At 47.0% G+C, this 20,195-nt stretch overlaps 1 protein-coding gene and 1 non-coding gene across 2 annotated transcripts in view; one reads left to right on the forward strand and one right to left on the reverse strand.

Annotated features, from left to right (window-relative positions):
* LOC8053132 (DNA excision repair protein ERCC-6) overlaps nt 1-20,195 on the forward strand; it is a 30,574-nt gene that overhangs the window by 2,626 nt on the left and 7,753 nt on the right. The window contains exons 3-17 of the mRNA XM_040215448.3: nt 145-259; nt 760-856; nt 1,311-1,937; nt 2,394-2,550; nt 2,944-3,081; nt 5,260-5,412; nt 6,452-6,587; nt 7,002-7,172; nt 8,040-8,216; nt 13,883-13,999; nt 14,871-14,966; nt 16,066-16,284; nt 16,553-16,663; nt 17,255-17,469; nt 18,856-19,874. Of these exons, the coding sequence (XP_040071382.3) occupies nt 145-259; nt 760-856; nt 1,311-1,937; nt 2,394-2,550; nt 2,944-3,081; nt 5,260-5,412; nt 6,452-6,587; nt 7,002-7,172; nt 8,040-8,216; nt 13,883-13,999; nt 14,871-14,966; nt 16,066-16,284; nt 16,553-16,663; nt 17,255-17,469; nt 18,856-19,874 (3,548 nt within the window). The remainder of the gene's footprint in view (nt 1-144; nt 260-759; nt 857-1,310; nt 1,938-2,393; nt 2,551-2,943; nt 3,082-5,259; nt 5,413-6,451; nt 6,588-7,001; nt 7,173-8,039; nt 8,217-13,882; nt 14,000-14,870; nt 14,967-16,065; nt 16,285-16,552; nt 16,664-17,254; nt 17,470-18,855; nt 19,875-20,195) is intronic.
* On the reverse strand, nt 15,370-15,451 carry Trnaf-aaa. Its single transcript has one exon. It is a non-coding gene; the product is annotated as a tRNA-Phe (tRNA).

Below are 20,195 nucleotides of genomic sequence, written 5' to 3' on the forward strand. Positions count from 1 at the left end.
TACTGGAAGCAGTGACAGAACTAAACAAAAGGTGAAAGAGCTGAGCTCCTGGCAGCGAACGAGGAGCGTAACAGTAAGTTAATGTTAACATGTGAGTTGCACACATTGTGATCTTGACTGGCATTTATTGGACGACTATTCCAGGCTGCTGCGGCAGAAGATGGCACGGATCGAGAAGACCACGAGCCTCTACAAGCTTGCTTCGACCGGCTTCGTGTCTCCAGCCATCTTCACCATGCGCAGAGACAAGGAGGAGAAGGTGAAGGGATATGTGGGAGAGATCACTATAGTCTGTTGCGGGTTCAAGAAGGCGGGACAAGCCCCTCCCACAAAGCCCTCCACTTCAGCAGAGCAAATGCTGTGAAGGGAGCAGAGAGGAGGAAACAGCCAATCGTGGCGAGCAAAGAGCCTGTTGGGGGGAGCTTGACCCGTTTTCCTTTACCTGCAGCAGTCTATGGCCACTGTGTCATCTGTACAGGATCAGGGCAACACTGGTGCACTTACATCCTGTCGTTTAAAGCGCGCACTGCTCGTGCGTCATACAAAATATGCGATGTTCGCTGCTGACACAAGGACAGCACACCTCAAGCATGTTCGGATCATGTTTACTTTATACACATGGGTGCTTCGAACATGTCTGCAGACGGCTTTTGTCTGCCCAATGTTGCAGGACCATCGTACAATGAAAAAATGCCTCGGACACCGTCTGCAGATTAGAAGTGGGATCGTGGCTTATAGGGACCAATGTTTCCTTAACAGATGGAAGAACTGAAAAAGCTGCAGTCGAGGGAAGCTGCCCTGGTGGCTGCCGCCAGCGGAGTGCCCGGCGTTGAGTCGGCACTTTCTTCGAACACGGGTAAGTGTGCAACTGTTGTCTATACTTCGTTTTACCTTAGGGTGAACTGCAGTGGACGGTACGGGCCATCCTAGCCAGTTGAGTGCCGCAAACACGTCGCGTGACTGCGCACACCGCTTGTTGCTGTGCCCTTCTGGAAGGTCATGAGACACTCGCGCGGCATTGAATTGGTTTCGAAGACTCGTAGCGTTCTGCGCAGTCAGTCGTATGATGAAACGAATTATGACGACTTCTTGTTTGGGATCCCATTGTGCATTTGTCTGTGGTGCACGTTGGAGAAACGTTTACAATTCTACGAGTGCTTGTGAGCATAAGCTAGTACTGTTCTGTCTGTTAGCGACACTACTCTTATTATTCGGGAACATGCAAGGAGCTTTCATCACAATGTTGTCTGATGCATTCTTTGGTTAGAAAAAGTCCAGGGTATATCCACTGAAGCATACATTTTGTGCAGACGACCTGGACGAAGACGACAAGCTTCGTCTGGAACGCATGTTTGGCCGCAAAGAAACCGAAGAGGAAAGGCTCATCCGAACCGGCCAGATGACGCCGTTCGGCACTCTTGTCCAAAACCAGGAGCAGACGACTGCACCCGATAAACTGGCACCTATCAAACTGCGTCGCGTAACAGACGGCAGCTCGTCTGCAAGCAGGTGGCAGACGACGGAGCAGGACCTAACAGACGACGACGACGACCAAACACTTTCCTGGCAACCGTCGATGCAAGACGTGTCTTCTGCAAGCACGAGTGGGCAGACGACTTCAAGGCAGGCAGCGGACGACAGCTCTAGGGGCGGCTCGACTTCCGCTCGCGAACTTGTGTCTCAAGTGCCGCCCCCAAGGAAGAGAAAAAAGAAGGTTAAGCTCGGGACGGTCACCAGACGTCGACCGGCGTGGCGAGCTCGAGGCCGCGACGACAGTTTGCTGGGTGAGGAATTCCTGTTGGATCCAGAAATGAGTGATTTCGAAAATGGCGATGACGACGACGCCGAGCTCGGGAAGTCGGACGAAGAGTATCAACCTGACGCTGATGATTGTTTTGAAAGCGATGAGGATGCTGACTCTGCATTCCTTCCTAAGGGTGAGTTGCTTTCGCTATGTCTCATTAATGGAAAACCTAGTTGAGAAAACGTCAGCCCGTCTGTGGGTTCTAAATCTAGGAATTCGGTATTGAGTGAAATCATAATTGATGCCATGTGGAACTGACGTTGTTCAGTTAGCTACTGCTTTTGATGGAACCTGGGTGGAGTGTTTATATGAGCAGTGAAAGCGAATGAATGATATCGGGCAGAAATACAGCAAGTTTTATGGTTTGTGATGCATGAACTTTATGCAGTCCACTATCTCATCCTTGACACACTCAATATTTGCAGTATTGTTAAGAGACATGTCAAATTTCTTAACTTCCCTTGTGATAATGTCATATCTTTATGACTTGCACAGTAGGTAATTTTAATTTGTCAATCTGGAGGCATTGAGCAGAGTACACAATGTGCGAGTGAAAATTTGAGAAAAATAAATTATTTTGGTGTTACAGCGGTGCCCGAGAGAAAAAGTAAGAGTATGCTGAGTACCCCCAAGAAACAAAAGCTTGATTTGAGCGAGAACGGCGACCTTAAAAAGCCTCCACCACAGAAACGATTCAAGAAGCTGTTGGATGACGGAAATTATGCTTCTTACGTCAAAAGAATCAAGTGAGTCTTTGCGACTTCCGTCTTGTCACCCTTTTATGTGCGCTAACGACACTTGGTTGTCAAATTCCTTCAAGGATTGTTATCTCAAGAACCATGTGTTTCTGTACGCCTTCATTTTTGCGCGTTCTATATTTGACCCGGCAGAAAATCCAGATGGAATTGCAGAGTCGTTGCGGAATGTTGGGAGTAACTGGATGGGATGTTTAGTCTTGAATATGCTTTACGTTCCTGCATTCCCTCTCGTTTTCAATGGTTTCCCTATAGTCACACTTAAAGTTGCCTAGATTTTCCAATTTTTCCAGCCATGCTTCATATTCAATAGCTTCCCTCAGTTTTCTCTTAACTTTCCTGTAGTCCTCAGCACCACTTTTTCTGGTTTCACACTTTTCCTAGGGAACACCGCCATGCAAAGTTGGTGAAAAAGCACCAAAAGATCCTCGACGGCGGAGACGGAGAATCGGGTTCCGACAGTGCAGTTGAAGTCGACGACGAGCTGCGGGTGCCGGCTGAAATCTGGAACAAGCTTTACAGGTGAGCAATACAGCCCTGCCCGCTTGGAACACAGAGCCGCCCTAGTGGCTTTGACGCAAAGTACTGGCTTACGGTTTCCTATTTGCCGGGATCAAATTTTGGTCAAGGTTCCAACAGTCGGACGGAGGCGTGAAACACGTGTGAGCAAAAATTGCGTTGCACCGCTTGCTGCGTGGCGTAACTATAGAAACCACCAGGGGCAGCAATGGTTGTCCTCAGCAGCATGAAGCGAGGCGAGTTTTGCTCCCATATGTTTACGCTTTATTGGAGTGTATGCATCGTATCAGTGAGATTTCACTTGCATAACAAGATTTTTTAAGTTGTTTGAGTTATACTCTAGTACTTAGCTGGGCTGATGCTCTTCATTGGTTCAGTGCGCAAATCTCTGATGTGTTTTTTTTTCCGATTGAGGCATTCTTGCGTTTTACAAATTGCTTTTGTGACAAATGCCGCCCAAAAATTCATTAAATTTTTGTGCAGTACATGGCAAGCCTAAGTGCTAAAATAGAACAGAAAAGCTCTGACCGCCCAAATTATAAAACCCAACGTTTCTGGGCAGCTCGGTCCCTTGATCGCGGGTGACTCTTGATGTCCTTGTCATCGTCTTCCAAAGAGCCCGGTGTCGTCTTTCTCAATGTGCCTGGTGTCTTCGTTGCATTTGAAATTTCGAAGTGTGGTTTGGTGCTGGTTTTCTCGTCGTTTCCCGCGTCAGTATTCTTAATCCAGAGACGTAGCTAGTTGGCAGCGTTCCAGCAGATTGGTTTGTGTTTTGAATATGCCAGGACTCTAACAACGGATGTTTTTGAATATTCTTTTCTTTGTCGAGGACGGTGCTGTTCTTGATTGCGATGCTGTGGTTTTTCTGCTCAGTGTGCTCGGCTAATGCGCTGCCCCGTATGTCCTTCTCTTTAATGTCGTACTGGCGTCTGCATTGCCGTTCCGGGAATTTTTTGGTTTTCCCAACATACGGGGTGGGGTAGCCACTACACGAAAATCGTGTGGTGGATCGCGAATTGAGGGACAATTTTTGGAAGATTTTTGAGGCCTTGATTGATGGCTGCAATTTCTTTTTTCAAAGTCTCTTTGGGGGAGCAAACCGTGACGGCCGGTATGAAAGAGTGTAGAGGCCACGGAGGTCACTGTGCGGGAGCACCGTACCATCGCATTAAAAAACAGCACCAACCTTCACAAAGAACGAAATCGGCAAAAACACCTGTTGGTAGAGTCCTGGCATATTCAAAGCACCCCAGACAATGTCAACCAGTCTGTTGGAATGCTACCAGGCAGCTACAACTCTGTATTAAGATGTGTCTCGTGGGAAAAGACGAGAAGACCAACACCATAACACACCCTGTACTTCGAAATGTAACAATCACACCGAGCACATCGAAAATATGATACTGGGCACTTTGGAAGACAATGACACAGATGTAAACAGTCGTCCGTTATCAAGGGGTCGAGCTGGTCGTTCTAAACGTTGAATTTTCAAATTTTAGATGGTAAAAGTTTTTCTGTAGTATTTTAATAATTCCTAATCGTGTAGATCTCTACCGAAAGGTTCACTTTTAAAGGTAAATGTTACTTTACTTGTAACAACAGTGTACAAATCCCAGTGACTGCCGAATGAAAACCTAGATGAGTATGGGCCGAATATCATTTCAGTCAAGTGGCAGAAACAACTAAGTGTAGAAAATCTGATTGTCTTCTTGTCATTGGACATTACATCATTCCCGGTACATTTGAGGAACTACCATGGGACTGATAATAATGTAGATGCCTGTTGAATTAAGGCAGCCTTTTTAAGGATATGCATTTAGAAAAAGGCAGGGGCAACTAAATGCAAAGCAAAGCTCACTTATTTCTCCAATCTTTGTTTGATCTCACCTTTGCGTGCTCTGTGCCTTTTTTAATTTCTTTATTTGACTAACCTCCCCTCTTTTGTAATGCCTTACAGAGGCCATTATATTACTCAAATAAATAAATAAATGTACATAATGAATTGAATTCAATTATACAGAGGCCTTTATATTACTCAAATAAATAAATATACATAATGAATTGAATTCAATTATAATTAGGTGCTGGACGTAAGAAATTTCACTTGTGAGCAACTATCCAAATATACTTTGTTTAGTGTTGAACAGCGTGTGGGCTGAGAAACTGGTGTCTTTCCCACAGGTATCAGCAGACCGGTGTGCGCTGGCTTTGGGAGCTCCATCGGCAGAACACCGGTGGCATCGTCGGTGACGAGATGGGCCTCGGCAAGACCATCCAGACCATCGCCTTCTTCGCCGGCCTGCACCACAGCAACCTACGAACTCTTGGTGACAGGTGACCGCCTGCTTCGCAATTCGACGTGTTAGGGACGGTCTCTTACAAGAAAGAGGAGTTTGTCTGCCTGGTTGTAAAGTTATATTTTAAGCAGACGTAAAAGGAACAGCGCAACACCTTGCAAGTCTGTCTGTAGTGTCTTCACTGCACCTCCGTCTGCCGTTTTTAACGGGTCCTCATTTCCAGTTCGACCAAATGACGTCTCAGAAGTCTCGTGCCGTTGTCTGCTGTGCTCCCGGAGGTGGCACAACCGCAGAGGTAGACACGGCAGATGTTTGTTCTGCTCCTGATCACTCTTCAGCTTTGTAGTTCACAAAAATTTCAGTGGCCACGAGTTTGGACGCCTGACGGCTGCGACACTCTCATGCTTTTTACGGGAACGACCAGGACTAATCGTTGGCATTGTGGCATCCAACATCATGACATGCCGGGCCCCTACTTTGCGATTTGTTTCTTCTTTGGGACCACTTTTGGTGGGCGGTGTGCGAAGCGTAAGTTCGTCTGCTTGTTGCACGGGGGTTGTGGGGATGTCGGAACGCCGAGCTACGATTGACCCCGATTGGAAGGATAATGGGTAGACCTCGATGTTAGCTGCCTCGAGGTCTACCTACTATTGTTCCGATCCGAGCCAATCGGAGGTCAACGTTCTGACGTCGCCGCAACCCCTGTGCAAGAAGCAGACGGACTTGTGCTCCGCACAGGATGCCAAACACACAAGTTGTAGGTGTGTTTTCGGGCATAGTAGTCTCTTCCCCGTCTATCCTATTGTTGGCAGTGTTCTATCAATGGTCAAAGGCGTCGACGCTTTAGGATAGCTGGACGTCATCTCCAAGTTTCGATGCCTTGGTAGTCAGCTAAACAACTGACCAACGGATGGGCCGATTTATAAGCCGACTGACTGCTTGAAGATGCTTTCGTTTCATGGTGTGTGTGTAGTTGTATTCCCCCCTACTGAGATGCGAGATGGCAAAGTAGGCACCTGATTAAAGAAAAAAAAAAAAAAGAGTTTCTGAATGTTTTTTCTTTATTCTTGTCACAGCTTTCAAGGCTTGGGCCCCGTGGTGCTCATCTGCCCGACGACCGTGATGCACCAGTGGGTGAGGGAGTTTCATCGGTGGTACCCTCCAGTCAGGGTGGCCATTCTGCACGACTCGGGCTCCTTCGCCGGAAGCAAGGTGTGCCTGGGGTCCTTGCACTTTGTCCATTCGAGGTTTGCAAGTTGAACGGCAGAGATGGAAGTGGGCTGCTTAAGCTTCGTTTCTGAGAGAGCTTGGCAAGTGGAAGGAAGCAAAACATCGCATTCCCCCAGACTCGCTAGACCAAAAAAAAAAAGTAATATAAAAAGAAGAAAAATGGTTTTGTAGTTTACGGGGCAGCGGTGGCGGCCGGGTTCTTGGCAGACCAGGTTTGCAGGCTGTTTGTGTCGAAACGTGCGTGACTGCTAGTTTGTCATCTTGGGTAAAATACATAACGTGGTACACACCTTGCGAGAAGCACCTCATATCAAGAAGTTACGGCAAATGATTGCTTCAATCATGGCGGTGTGTCTCGTGCCTGATTAGACCGAGCGATCTCTGGTCTCTGTGCAGGAGACTCTGGTGAGGCAGGTGAATCGTGACCGTGGAGTGCTGGTGACATCGTACGCCGGGGTGAGCAAGCTCTCGCCGATGCTGCTGAGGCACGAATGGCACTACGTGGTTCTGGACGAGGGGCACAAGATCAGGAATCCCGACGCGCAGACGACCCTGGCCTGCAAGCAGGTGAGCCTTAGCACTTGTTGCCCACGTGTCCCTGTGTTTTTACACCGTTGTGCGCTTGCATTCTGGTCTCCTTTTGTTTTTGCACTGGTGCGCTCTTATTGTTCAGTTGTGGCCCAACGACTTCTTTGTGTACTTGCATTTTTCGGATCCTGCATTCCAGTATCCTTGCATCTCTGAATTATTGTGCCTTTGCATTTCTTTTTACATTTTTAGCCTCATGTCTCTGGGCACAAAACCATCCCGAAATAAAAGCATGTTTCTGAATCGCTCCAAACCCAAAATGACGAAACGAGTATCGCAGCGTAAATGTTGCGCTAAAAAATTAATTTTTTTGGGGGGGGGGGGGAAAGATTTTTTCGTAATATTTGTGTCCTTTGCAAGGCACTTAGAAAGATTATTTTTGGGAGCTTAGTGTTGTTTTAAACAAATTCTCCCTGTTTTAGCGTGGAACATTCTTTTGCTAGGTGTTTGGTATTTTGTGGAGCACACATAAAAGGGGGGCCGCGAGGCTCGACACTGATTGGTTGGCGGGTGGGAGGGGAGGAGCGATGTGCACGATGCTGATTGGTTAATGGGGAGGTCATGTGACCAGAGGGGTAGGCAAGTGCTCAAGAGTGTGGAAGGTTGTGGAAGATAGCCAGGTTTATCAGCCCAATTAGCGGTAGCATAGCTTCATTCCAGGAACACGTATCAAGTGTACATGTGGTACGCGTTAAACTATCTGATGAACAGCACCGAGAAACCAGGCGTCTGGCGTCTGGAAACTCGGGAGTATAGCTAAACATCATAGATGCCAGAACGTCTCACTTATGCAACAGAATATCTTAGCAATTTGCCAAGAATGTTTTCTTTTTTCATGTGGTCCAGTTTCGCACGACGCACCGCATCATCCTGTCGGGGTCCCCGATCCAGAACAACCTGAGGGAACTCTGGTCGCTCTTTGACTTTGTGTTCCCGGGCAAGCTGGGCACTCTGCCAGTCTTCATGCAGGAGTTTGCTGTGCCCATCACCCAGGGCGGATACTCCAACGCCACCGACGTGCAGGCGAGTCCGTCCATTGGCCGATCGGCACCTCTCTCCGACGCTGAGAGAAAGACGGGTCGTTAAAGCGCGCGGAAGTTGTCAGTGCCAGCTGGTGGCTGAAAAAGCAGTCTCATTTTCGACAAACCAATAGTGGTCGTGAAACTGTATTTCATTGGGCACTTTTGCACGGCAGATGAAAATTGGTTCTTAAATCACCTCGTTATTCTTTCTTGACTCGTTTCAGTTTTGATGGTGTCATTGTAGAAACTGATCAGTACAGAGCGGCGACCATTATGCACCTTGATTAAATTTCCACCTTCAAAAGGCTTTAGATCTAGACTTGTGGCTAGAGATTGATTGGACCGCGTTCCGAAATAAATGCTTGTGCAGCCGTTTTATCTAATTCAAGCGTCGTGTTGTTCTTCACGTCTCGAACGTACAGGCCTAATTTATCCTCCACTTGGTAGTATCTTCAGTTTATTCTTTCATCAGCCTCAAAAAGGCTGCCATTAGTTTGACAGCAATGCCACACACTGAAATGATGATGATAGTGATCAGCGTTGCCAGACTGAGTTTTGAAAAGGGTTAAGAGGGTATTTCCATCATTTCCTGACTGAATGGACCATTTTTCAAAAGTCAGTCTAGCCGCTCTGCTGAGAGCCGAATAAAGTCCCTGCATCCTGGGAAAGTAGTTCCATTGCATTCCCTACCTCCTAGCAGGACAGAAACAGATACAAACATACAGACAACTAAAACCTCTCGAGGCTATTGGCTGAATGACGTCTGTTGCCATGGCAATTAATCACCATTTCGGTCCTTGCTTATCTTCGAAGTTTCGAAAAGGTAGTTCCGAACGAGCCGCGTCAAGATCGCGATAAGGCGCCTTCGTACTGGAAGTGTTCCTTGCCAATATAAGTGCCTTTGGCACTGTTTATGCAATTAACTTATCAATCTGGCTTAGCTTGGCACATATCTTGTGACAGGAAAATTATCTTTCATTGCCACCAAGCATCATCCGCATGTGGTGGTGGTGCGACAATGTGTGCTCGTTTCGCCGGTGTGTGGATAAGGAAATTTCGGTATGCAAGAGTTGTCTTTATTAAGCAGCCCATCACTGCGAATTTCCATCTGGTCAAGGGGAAGCTGCTCATTCTTTGGACCAAATAGTGACCTTGCAAGGACCTTGGTGCTGCTCTCCCACGATCCAGTGACTTTAGAGCAAAAAACGTCAGTCTAATGGTGGCATCACGCAGCTTTTGCACATTGGGAATCGCAAATGTCCTGGAAAACGTAAAGCAGAAAACAGGGAATTGGTTGTAATCATGTTGGTCCTCGTACGTCATCTTCGATTCACGAGGTTGAGAGTGCCTGATTGAGGCAATCTTGTTCGACGTTGCTAGATCAGAGTCAGTTGACATGCTTCCTAGAATGCCTGGCACTTTTTCGTGGCGCGATTGCTCAGTGGTGCTTGCTATGCTATCAGATGTAGAAGAACCACACGGGACAGCATTCCTCCCGTGTAATTCTTCTCCGTCCTCAACCTTCCGCGCTGTTTTCATGAGAGAAGAATCGTTTTTGAACGACGCTTTTCCATGAAGCTTGTCAACTGATAGATCCAAGAACGTTGATGTTCTTCTTTTACCACCATTAGTGCACAAATATTGGAGATTTTGACACTAAACGGCTCTGACCATTGTAACGGGGTCTATTGCTACCTTAGAAATTTGCTGGAGGTACTTTATTTTAGTTCTGATTTACATCAGCTGCTTTTAGTGCTTTGTTCAGTTGCAGCTTTGCGTAATAACTGAGCCACAGCTATGGTACAGTCGACTCTCATTAAATCAAACTCGAGGGGGGCCGTAAATTTGTTTGAATAAAGCAAAGTTTGAATTATCAGGAGTTTCTTCCCATACAGACGCATAGGATGGGACCTGCATGTTAGTTTGAATTATCCGAAAGTTTGAATTAAGAGATTTTGAATTAACGAGAGTCGACTGTACTTTCGGCAACTTTGTAGCGTGGGCGTCAAGTTAAATTTTTGTTTTTTTTGTTCTTTGAAGAGAGCTTTGTTTTCTACCTGTTCACTCCTATGACTGAAAATAGCAGCCTTCTCGAGCCACATGAATTGCATGTTGCTCGTGAAAGCTGAAAAGAAAGGTTGTTTGATAACTGCAATTTACCATAGTTGGGCTATTTCCATTGCAGTTATTTGTAGGAACGATAATACAGTATTGTTGTTGTTGAAAACATCTTTATTGCACAAAGGCAGGAAACCACGAATTGTGTTTGAATTATCGGAAGTTTGAATTATCGACAATCAATCTAAATATGATGCAAGAAAGTATTATGATTTTCCATATGAATGGCTACACATTGGTGATTTCCTCTACATCGCCCTACTGATCATAAGCAGGTATGCCACACGGGAAACATTTGTGAAATGTATGACATAAGTTTATCCCCCCAAAAATGTTGCCCACAACTCAAAACGAAATTAAGTTTGTTCATCAGGTGAAGAAATGGTCTGATGTGAACTATTAAGCAGCGAACACATGAGCGCTGGAAAACGGCACCGCGCGGCTGTTTTCATAGCAACTTGTTGCAACCGGTGGATTCTTCCTATACCTCCCATTGGGACTCCAATTGCAGACGGCAGCGCCAAATCTCCCCTAACGGGCGTTGGGTTTCTCCAAAAGCAATAAGAAATAGAAAAAACAATACGCGCGCCGTCGTCACGGTAACTGCTTGGTTATGGGAGAGGGTGTGAGAAGTGTGGTCCCTCCTCTCCCTCTCTCTCACCCTCGGCGACAAAAGGATGCGAGTTCATTCGGAGTTCGGAGCAGCCTCCGAACTCCGAACGAATTTGCATCCTATTGTCGCTGATGTTGAGAGAAGAGGGAACTGCCCCCATTGCCGCCGTCTCGTTCTTCTACAATACAATGTAATCTTTTCTAGAAAAAAAAAAAGTGTGTTCACCTTTTTTTGAGAATGTTCGACGCTTCCGAAACGATTGCACTTGACTTTGCGTCGCTCGATTGAGATCAGCTTGTCAACAGTGCATGTTCAGTGACAGCCAGTTCTCATAAAATCGTCAATCAGTGAATGCAAAGTACGTCCAGCCGCTGCTGTTTAGCGGCTTAAGATGGGCGCACATCGCCAATCTGAGCACAAGTCCAAACTTCTTTTGCAAGTTCTCTTTTTATTAGGCACGCTCCTTATACAGAGAAAAAAAAAAAAAAAAAAACGTTCACTGCATGGCACAACAAAGGAACAAAATCTACACGAAACTACTATTCAAGTATTCACAGACCTGCAATCACACATTTAACTTTGCGGTAGTTAGCGACAGTGATTCGATCGCCACGGTCGCAGGTTCCTTCTGCAGCGAGCTGCTCCACACATGAGCTACCGAGCTGCGGTGCTCTAACACCGATACCGCCCACACCGCTCATTTTAAGATACATGCGCTGTTCCTTGTGACCTTCTACAATAACTCTACCATAAAGAAACGTGCACCAGCAAGTTTTCGGCAATCCGAAACTGTGTAACCAAAAGTATAGCAGCCCGTCTTTACCTTTCGTCACTCGATCGGGAACCCAAAGAACTTGGCAGAGCTGTTGCCACTGGAATTAGAGCACCACTGAGTCGAGCAATAGACAAGGTTTTGTCTGCTCCGTGTACTGGTAGAAGAAATAGGCCGATAACCAATAGGTCAATGCCACTGCTCGCTGCCGCAAACCACCACCGCACCGCTGGCACAGGCGCCGTCGAGCAGCCGACGCATCCGCGAGCGCGGCAGCTGACGCGCAATTGTTCTCAACGGTCAAAATACAAAAAACAACCGGCCAATGAAAGCAAAGTATGAGGGCAAAACTTTAGCTAACCAAAATATTTGTTTCATCTTACCAGGATAATTTTTTAAATCTGTAAGCAGCAACAATAATATGTATCTCATCCTATTAAATAAACTTTCCGGCATAAACCGGAAGGACTTAATAGAATACCAACGGATAAGAGATGGCGCTCAAATAGCTAACCGGAAGTCGTTCGAAGTGTCCGCCGGTTGCTTGCGTGGTTGCTGTGACATGGACCTATGCCATGCCACCACGTCACAGCGTCCGCGCGAGTCGCTGTGAGAATTTCCACGTGGTGCCCGTTTTCGTGGTTCATGTGTGCCCTGCCATAGCCTCCTCTATACAGAGAAAGCCTGGCGCGTCGCGAGAAAGGCGGCCGCCGTAAATGGGAAAGGAGGGGCGGAGAAACGGGAGCGGAGAGAAACTTGCCTGCTAGCGCCACAAAAGAGCGAGCGGCCAAACGCAGAAACAATCTTTTTTTTTCTCTCTCTCTTTTCTTGTCGCTATCGTGGAGAGGAGAAACTCAACGTTCACCCTTTCCCGTTTCTCCCTGCGCCCTTTCGAATCGCCGCGCCTGTTTCTCCCGGAGCACGAAAACGACGGTGACGAAATCACAAAAACAAGCGTGGTTCGGGGAGCGGCCGCTCATGACCCAAGCGCTCGCTGTCTAGGTCTGCCCTTTCTGCTCTGCGCTACCATATTGGTCACCGTTCGGCGCGCTCCTCCTCTCCTTTTTCCTGCGGCCGCACGCCCTATTGCTCCGTCGTCGATGTGCCAGGCTTTCTCACTATAGAGGAGGCTATGGCCCTGCTTGAGCATGTGCTGCTTGCGCATCTCATCGAGCACCGGTGCACTGCATAGGCGCAAGCAACACCCGCGGAAGCAAGCTCTGCGGTTGTTGTTTTTCTGCAGTGCACCGGTGCTCGTAAAGAAGCACACTCAACGAGGCTGCGTGAACAAGAAGTATGAATTACACGAAAACGCCATTAGAATTAAGCGGCTTATGAATACATTAAAAACATAGCGGAACAAGCAAAATCTTGAAATTTGTTTGAATTAACCAGAAGTATGAATTATCCGAGTTCGAATTATTGCGAGCCTACTGTAGACCATTTCTTTCATTTGGCATATCCCCACTGGTGATGGCAATAGAACATTAGGCAGCTTGAAGCTGCCCAGTGTTCTATCACAATGAATCATTCTTGCTACAATCTCGCTAGATATGTATTTCTAGCTGGGTTAGCTCGATGGGATTGAAATTTCACTCATTTGTATGGGCCGACAGTCTTTGGTTGCGATTATAGATCGACCCCTAATTTTAAATGAGTTGTGCAAAAAAATATTGGCCTGTACTTAAATAAACATGGTAGTTCTTCACAGCTGTGAAAGTTCACACGAAATAGATTGCTGTGTTAGAGTTGCTTTCCGTTTGATCTACTTGCCTGCAATTGCAATTGTGTTGTGTGTGTATTTATACAGCCTAGAACTTGGTCTGCCTCAATGGGCGACTTGTCTCCCAGCTGTAGATGAGAAATATAGCCAGTGCAGTACAACCGCTAGCCTGGGGTCTTTAACATGCACCAGGCAGTAGTAATACACGACCGTTCGACAATAAAATGCTCATCCAGATCGAAATGGGCAGGGGTGGGGATTCAACCCACGATTCCTGGGCTCTGCAGCGTGAGCGTTTGCTCCACGTGCTCTGAGCTGGTGTACACTAGCCCACTTGGCCTCCACCCCAAAAGCTTTATTGACTGTATGCTTTGGTGGATCATAGATTTTCTATTGTGGTCTCGTGATAAACATTAACTGGCTTTTGCTTAAACGGTGCAGGTGCAGACGGCTTACAAGTGTGCATCCGTGTTGAGAGACACCATCAAGCCCTACCTCCTGCGTCGCATGAAGGACGACGTACAGTGCAACCTTCAGTTGCCCAAGAAGAACGAACAGGTGATGAAACAGAGGGTAGCATTGAATCAGATTGCTTTTGCAGTGCAGGCTACTTGAAGCATTGCTTGCAACATTGTACTTCTGGAAGTGGTGTTGTAAGCAATCGTTACAAGGAGTGTTTGTGAGGTGACTGACTCTTGCAGGAATTGTTTTCAGTATTTGCTAGCTTCTTTCTGATAATTTCAACCATTGTTGCGGGAAAGATTTCTTGCAACATTTATGACAATATGTGATAGAGGAATATTGTTCATTTTTATCCGGTCGAAACCTGGGACTAGGAAGGAAATAAGTAGGGATGTTTGTGTAGCGTGCCTTGTGCTGTAGCGTTGAAAACTGTGTTCTGAGTGCTCGCCTCAAGAGTGTTAATAAAGTGGCTGCCATATCTGCAGAAATTCTGGCAACATTTCTCGAAGCATTTGTTCCAAGCAATTCTTGCCAGCAATATTGCGAGGCTTCTTGTGAATATTGCGAATTGGCGTCGCATTGCTCGCAACATCTATTGCAAGCAATGGTACAAGAGCATTGCAAAATTGCATCTGTCTAAAACCCGAAACGAAGATAAGATAGAGCATGAATGGTTTAACACTCCTCAGTAATTGGAAGATATTTCCTCTGTAGCTACCACTCCTCGGCTTCTTCAATAAGTATAGCTGCCTATATTTGATGCTTGTGCTGTGGGTTCATACACTCGAGGAAAGCTGTGAGCACATATTCATTACTTGTATAAAGAAGTAAAAAGCGTATCCTTAGACTGGTCAGTAGTAATGATGTTACCATTGGTGCTGAAGGCAATGCCTTCAGTACGGGAGCAACACTGGATGTGTCGACCTGTTGTTCAAGAACCAAACTCTTGTTTCCTGCTGCTGTTCAGGTCCTGTTCTGCCGCCTGACCGACCACCAGCGAGACCTGTACAGGCAGTACCTGGACACTCCCGAGATTGCGAGCATTCTTGTGGGAAGGCTTCAGGTATAGCGAACTTTGTGTTGTGTGTTAGGAATGGAGCTTGTGTGCGAGAAGTGCCTCTGAATTTCTCAGTGAATTTCACTTCATAAAGGGAGGCACATCTTTTGTGCAGTCCTGCTTTGAACGTGACCAAAACTGGAACCATGTGGCAGTGGGCAACGTTAGAAGCGTAGCTTGTGGAAAAAAGAAGTACCTCTGAATTTCTTAGTGTAATTCACTTTGTGAAGGCAGGCATATCTCTTGTGCAGTCCTGCTTCAAGTGAGCCCGAAACTAGAACTGTGCTGTAGTGGGCAACACTGATTTTCTTTTTAGGGGCGAAGCTGCTTAGGATCTAGCCTTGTCCGGCGTTCGTGCTCACATCGATTGCCATCCCATCTGTCTTCTTAAAAAAAGAAAAAATGTTTGCGCAGTCGACAGGATTTGAACCTGTGCGGGGAGTCCCCAATAGATTTTTAGTCCATCGCCTTAACCACTCAGCCACGACTGCGGGACGAGTAGGGGGCTCTGAGATGTGGTAGTAACTCAAGAGGTGGGGTTACTACCACATCACCAGCTAGAGCTGGGGCAGTAATAATGAAGTCGAAACGCAAACCGGAACTCAACACTACCTATAAGCAATAAAAGAAAAAACCGGCACCATCAGCACTACCTATGAACAATAAAATCAGTATCATCAGCACCACCAGAGGGAGCTTCGCCCCAATCAACAACATTCACCACGTGGAGAAGTAGGGATTTTTCTTGTTTTATTTTTTATTTTTCACTTTCTTTTTTGCTGGGACCAAGTTTTTTAAACTGCAATTGCCCAATATGAAGGGTTGAACTGCCATAATATAATTCAATCCAATCTGGTTTCCTATGTTACTGAGGGGGCATGGGAGAAATGGATTGCCTTAAGGTAGTTGAGAGAGGAGTAACAAACAAAAGACGGACCTACCTTGTGGGTTTCAAGGACGGTAGAAGGAAGAAAGGATACGTCCTGGTCAAGAACTAAGACACCAATCGCGTGACTCGCATGTCTACGTCACGACTTTGGCTTAATCTTGGAGAATCCTTGCCAAGTCGACTTTTGGATTTTGATTGATTCTGCTGTGTCCACAGGTGTTTGTGGGCCTGATCAACCTGCGCAAGATCTGCAACCACCCCGACCTGTTTGACGGAGGTCCCAAGGTCTTCAAGGACACGGACCTGTCGACGCTGCCGGCGGAGATGCGCTACGGCTTCCCCGGCCGGTCCGGCAAGATGGCCGTCGTGGAGTCCCTCCTCAAGCTCTGGAAGAGACAGGGCCATCGAGTCCTGCTCTTCACGCAGAGCAGGCAGGTGGGCACAGGCGATAAGTCTACTCGTGGAAGTCGACCAATGCTGAAGTACCTGTAACTATGTGTGGATTGGTAATTGACACGATCCAATCCAATCTAATTCATTCATCAGATGTCATCTGATGAATGATCTGGAGGTGTCTTGATGCATGGATGTCGCTTTGTCCCAGATGCTTCTGATTCTGGAGACGTTTGCATAATTTTATCTTATACGGCTGAAGTCCAATGAACTGCAAGTCTCTCGATGCACAGATTTCTCTTTCCCCCAGATGCTCCTGATTCTGGAGAAGTTTGTGCAAGACCAGGGCTACAAGTACATGGTCATGACTGGGTCGACCCCAATCGCATCTAGGCAGCCCGCCATCAACAAGTTCAATGCGGTAAAGACCTTCCTATGTAACAAATCATCCTTTGCGTGTCTGCTGAAACATTTTTATTCTTCTGTAGTGTCAGTTAGGCTAGCCTTTGATAGCTTCCAGGGCCGAGCAATCCTACAACTCTACAGTCTTCAGCAGGCAATGGCTCCCTTTGGTATTGTGTGGCAACCTTAACCACGGTTTCCCCTTACGTCATGTTGTCTATGTCTTGTACCACAATTTTCTTTTGCCGTCTCCTCATGCCTCTTTTTGTCTGTCACTGCCTCGTTTGCCGACACACTTTGGAGGACCTAATTTGTTACCGTCAACCAGGACTCTTGTGTCGTGTTTTCACATTGCACACGTCTTTTAACACCGTTACCTCTTGTCATGTGCTCACACCGCTTTTTATCTGTTGCCATCTCGTTTGTTGACATGCTTTAGGTGACCTAACTTGTTTTTATTGTTCCCCATGACACTTACATCGTGTTCTCACATTTTTTACATATTCTAACACTGATGTCTTTTGCTTTCTGCTCAAGCCACATTTTGCGCATCACCGTCTTGTCTTCTGGCGTACATCAAATGACCCGACCCGTCGTTACCGTTCCCCAGGACACGTCGGTGTTTGTGTTCTTGCTGACGACTCGAGTGGGTGGTCTCGGTGTGAACCTTACGGGAGCGGACCGGGTGGTCATCTACGATCCCGACTGGAACCCGAGTACGGACACCCAGGCCCGAGAGCGGGCCTGGCGGATCGGGCAGCTACGGGATGTCACCATTTACCGCCTGCTCACGGCGGGGACTATAGAAGAGAAGATCTACCACAGGTGAGGTGTACAGCAGTCTTTTTTTAACCCTTTTGACGGTCGAGTTTTTAGAGCGCAGCTCTTCGGCGCCTGTTGCCGGCTTGACCAGTGTAGCCGTCGCCATCGGCGTAACTGTGCATTGCATCATGGGACGTTTCCCATGATGACGTCACGAGGGTGGAGGCAGGGAGGGGGAGGAGGAGAGGAGGAGGATGGAGAAAGGGGAGAGGGTACAGAGGAGGAGAAGGGGCGTACCCTCCTCTCTGTACCCTCCCCTCCTCCTCCTCAAGAGCTGTTCTCTAATTCGGCATTAGAAAGAGTTGTAAACGTCTTTTTTTCCCCCAGGAGATGCTTCCCAATGGTTCAGTTTTGTTTGCGAAAGAATAGTGAAAAGAAAGGGTCAGATTTTTTCTTAATCATCTAGTGGGAGCATATACAGTGCTTTGCGATCTGTTTAGGTTTAGAGGCACCAAATAGAAATATTGAAGGCGAAAAGTTGTCGCCTTTCTTTCGTTCGGCTTCATTTCGGCTCATCCACTTCCGCAACATTCCAGCGTACTTCAGATTCCTAACCGGAGGTACTTTGCAGAACTTGTGCGTCGGATGATGAGATCGCATTTTCTGAATTTAATTCCTAAAAGCATTGGAAGTCTTAATCGGAACAGCCAGTGCTCCCATTGGCACTACCGCCGGAGCAGCCAGTATGCAAAGTGAGCATCACGTGCGCAGAGTGTCTAAGTTGAGAACTATAAATAGCCCAGCAGTGCGAAACGACATTCGAATATGATGCTTATAGTTCACCAAAGATATAAATAGCAACACCTCCCACAGTGTGCGCAGTTTCGCGTTTAGAAGGGCACTTTCGAATCTGTAATCACCGCCATACCTGTACAGCGACGACTGTTAAAGGTTAAAGACCGGGTTTCCAGGTCTCTGAGAGAATCGTAACATGAAATTTCTGTAAAAGTCCTTGGAAACTCTTGTATTTGAGTCAAAAGGCTGCTTTATTAAGGAGGGAATTGATGTCCTGAAGTGAGAACAATATGAGACTTGGAGTCAGAGTAGGTGATTTGACCAGGTCAACAGACTTTTGCAGAGAAGGTAGAATCAACAGGTCTCTCATTTCTGCTGGAAGCAATGGGGTGATGCATTGGATGGATGGATAGATGAATACGGCAAAATCCTCTGAATTGGAAGAGGATTTGTGCCACCTAGCCTATGTTTTGTGTCTCGCTAGTTTGTGCCGTCCGGGGCGATAAGTGAAACCTTTGCCTGCCTGAGGGATGTCTTCTTGGCACTTATGTGCTGGCGTTTTAAATGTTGCCTATGGGCAGCACTGACGTGGGATCAAGTGTGTCGACCCTTGCCTTGTCCTCAACTGTAAAATTTTTTTTGTTTTCTCTACAGGCAAATCTTTAAGCAGTTCCTGACCAACCGAGTGCTGAAAGACCCGAAGCAGCGCCGCTTCTTCAAGACCAACGACCTCCACGAGCTGTTTTGCCTCGCCGACGACGCCAAGCAGAAGCGGACCGAGACCAGCGCCATCTTTGCTGGTACGGGATCGGACGTGAAACCTAAGGCGAAAGAGTCCAGGACGAAAAACCCTGAGACAGAAGACGCAAGGACGAAAGGCCCTGCCACGAAAATCATCCCGACGAAAAGCTCTCGTCCGAAAAACAGCCAAGCGAAACACTGCCCGTCGGAAGGTGCTCCACATAAGTTCGATGTGACCAAATACCAGTCGTCAAAGTACAGTGCGGCAGAGATGAACCCTACGAAAGACAATGTGACTAAAGAAAGCTCAGAGACTAAGAGCATTCCAACGAAGGTTGACATGGAGCAAAATCTTGAGACAAAGTACACACTTGCGGAATGTATTCCAGTGAAGGATGTTCTGGCGGAAGGTGCGTCAACAAATGATGTTTCGACACCTGGCTCTGTGGTGCAAGACGTTTTAACAAGAGATGCCCCAATAAATGGCATCCGGTCTAAAGAAAGTTCTACGAAAGGTGCTGCAACAAAAGGTGATCCCACAACAGGTGATGCAATGAAAGACGATGTGACAAACGAGAATGTAATGAAAGATGATATAACGAAAGATGTTGGGACAAAGGATGTCTCGTTAAAGGATGTCAGGACGAAAGATGCTGCGGAAAATGATGATTTGACCAAAGAGGACGTGACGAAAAGGGATGCCACGAAAGATCACGTGGTAAAAGACGAAGTGACACCAAAACCATTGCTGAGTTCCGAGAAAATAGATCAAATGCGAGAGCTGGCCCGGAGACTTAGTCAAAAGATTGGGACCCAAGCGGCCAAGACCAAGACAAGCCCACCGTCGAAGCCGGTTGAGGCTTCTTCGAGAAAGCGGACAGGAAATGTGAAGCCAGAAAAAACACGGTCGAAGCACAAGTCAAAAAGAGCAGGTAAGTTTATACGCCTCGCAAGTGGGCTGATTTTCGTCTTCTGCGCATGAGAAAGGAAGTAGCGGTGACGTCAGAACGCCGAGCCCTGATTGGCTGATTGAGACCCCCTATCTGAGCGTTGTCTGCTCCCTTGCAACGCCGTCTGCTCGCAACGTCGTCTGCGTCTGTCTCACCTTTCCTGCGACTTTCGGAAGTCGAGCGAGGTCGACTTCACCTTTCAGAGAGAGCAGACGAAATAACTCGAGCGGTACGTTGTTTTTGTCTAACTAGCAGACGCGCATCAAGGAGGGAAGTCAAAGGACTCACTGGCGAGGTGTCTTG

This window comes from Ixodes scapularis, unplaced genomic scaffold (assembly GCF_016920785.2).
Source record: "Ixodes scapularis isolate PalLabHiFi unplaced genomic scaffold, ASM1692078v2 PGA_scaffold6__148_contigs__length_123643588, whole genome shotgun sequence".
NCBI lineage: Eukaryota > Metazoa > Arthropoda > Arachnida > Ixodida > Ixodidae > Ixodes > Ixodes scapularis.